At 32.7% G+C, this 1,878-nt stretch overlaps 1 protein-coding gene across 1 annotated transcript in view; it reads right to left on the bottom strand.

The window, feature by feature from the left end:
- PARG (poly (ADP-ribose) glycohydrolase) overlaps window positions 1-1,878 on the bottom strand; it is a 163,850-nt gene that overhangs the window by 83,412 nt on the left and 78,560 nt on the right. The window contains exon 11 of the mRNA XM_012658406.1: window positions 1,018-1,078. Coding sequence (XP_012513860.1) covers window positions 1,018-1,078 — 61 coding nt within the window. The remainder of the gene's footprint in view (window positions 1-1,017; window positions 1,079-1,878) is intronic.

Genomic DNA, 1,878 nt, shown 5'->3' with positions numbered 1-1,878 from the left:
TCTCTTCCTTTTCTGGATCAATTTTTTTTCTCTCTCTCTTCAGGTTGCTGAATCTTTTATCTACTTCCCTCTATTAATAATCATCTCAACCATGCAAACAGCCTCCTGAAGTAAGTTTCCCTTTCTTTCACCTCACAAACATCTTTGATGGATGAAAACACCACAGGAAAGCCACCTAAGCAGATATGCCTTCAAGTTAACTTCCCTTAAGAGTGATTTCCCTTCATTACTAATCCCAAACAAAACAATTACAAACCATTATCAAAATTATTAGAAAGTGAAAATGGGAGGCATTGGTAACATGAAAACACACCCAAAATATATATTTAACATGCCTGATCACGTCCTCGTGTATATATGAGAAGTTGATTCACATTTTTTTAATTGCATTGGGGATTTACTCTAGATTAGGAAATGTATTAACTATTTTAGGGCACTAAGGATCTTACAAATCTGAATTAACTAAGATTTGTCATTATTCTTGATATTTTCTGATAAATAAGAAAAAACCAGTAAATTAGCAATTTACACATAATCTACACACGGTATATGTGGACTGCCAAACTTCAAAATTCTTGTCACTCAAATTCTAGACAATTACTGTTTACATTTTAGCCTAATAAAAAGACTTTTCTCAATCTTGTTCTCCAGAAAGAAAAGCTGTAAAATAAAAGCACTAACAAAAAAAGAGGGTAAAGAGAAGCATTTAAATACCGGTGTTCCATTTAATATTAGTGTCTCTTCATGCACAAAACTACTTAATTGTAAATGGGACTTCATTTCAGGAGACAAAACTAAGACAAAATGGTAGAAGTTAAGGGTTGTAGACTTTGATTTAAAAAGCATGACTGTTCTAAAAATGAGAGCTATCAATGGATCCTTTATGAGAAGAAATTCCCTGGCACTAGAGCAATTAAGAGGTTGGGAGACCATCTGTGCAGGCGCTGTAAAACAGAATCTTCTCATGGTAAAAGAGTCCTAATTTTAAGGGTCTGGGATTATTTTTATTATTATTACCTTTCCCATTCTGGAAAATCTTCAAGACTCTGTCTTGTAAATGTCACCAACCCAGTAGGTTCTACAAAAGCAATGAAAGAAAAACACACCCAAAATAAGTTTCAATTTTGAAAAGATTATATACACATTCAGTAAAAGAATGGGTCTACAATGGCTATAAAATGAATTATGTTATAGTATAAAGTTGGGAAATACCAACCCTAATGTTGGAATACAACAAAATATTGATTTAAAATAATACTATCCTTTCATTAGGAACTCCTATAAAATAATAAGACCTCACTAAACAAAACTATACAAATAACAGCACAACAGTAGGATCTGAGTGCTGACACTTCCTGGACAAGTCTTTAAAACTACATATATAATACTTTTTACTAAAAAGGATGCATAATTGGTACAACTTATGCAATAAAGACAAAATTGAATTCCAATTTGCAGGTCCTTTACAAAGAAAAGCCTTAACCCTACACTCAAAAACTGGTGAACAGATACACATTTACATGCTCTGTGGTAAAGTAAAATGTCTAAGATTAAAAAAGGAAATCATTGGCATGTCCTTTGGAGTTAGCACAGCTTAGATGATCGCTCCCCTTATTAGAGGCGGCTTGGCTAGAGGAGGAATTACTGTGTTCTAGAGTTTAGAAAAGAAAGATGACACATTTTTCAAGGAGCAAGAGATTTGAAAGGATCAAAATGAAACATTATTAATACAGTCAATACTTTTAGAGGGTAAGTTTTTTTTTTTATTTACCTTTTTTTAAGCTAGTGGCAAAAGCTTTAAACAAATAAATCAGCTGGCCAGAAGTAATTTGTCTGATTCAAATCAAAGAACTAAAAAGGCCATGCCATTTCTGTTTT

Source organism: Propithecus coquereli, unplaced genomic scaffold (genome assembly GCF_000956105.1).
Source record: "Propithecus coquereli isolate 6110/MARCELLA unplaced genomic scaffold, Pcoq_1.0 Scaffold585, whole genome shotgun sequence".
NCBI lineage: Eukaryota > Metazoa > Chordata > Mammalia > Primates > Indriidae > Propithecus > Propithecus coquereli.
This window is presented reverse-complemented; position numbering and strand designations above follow the sequence as displayed.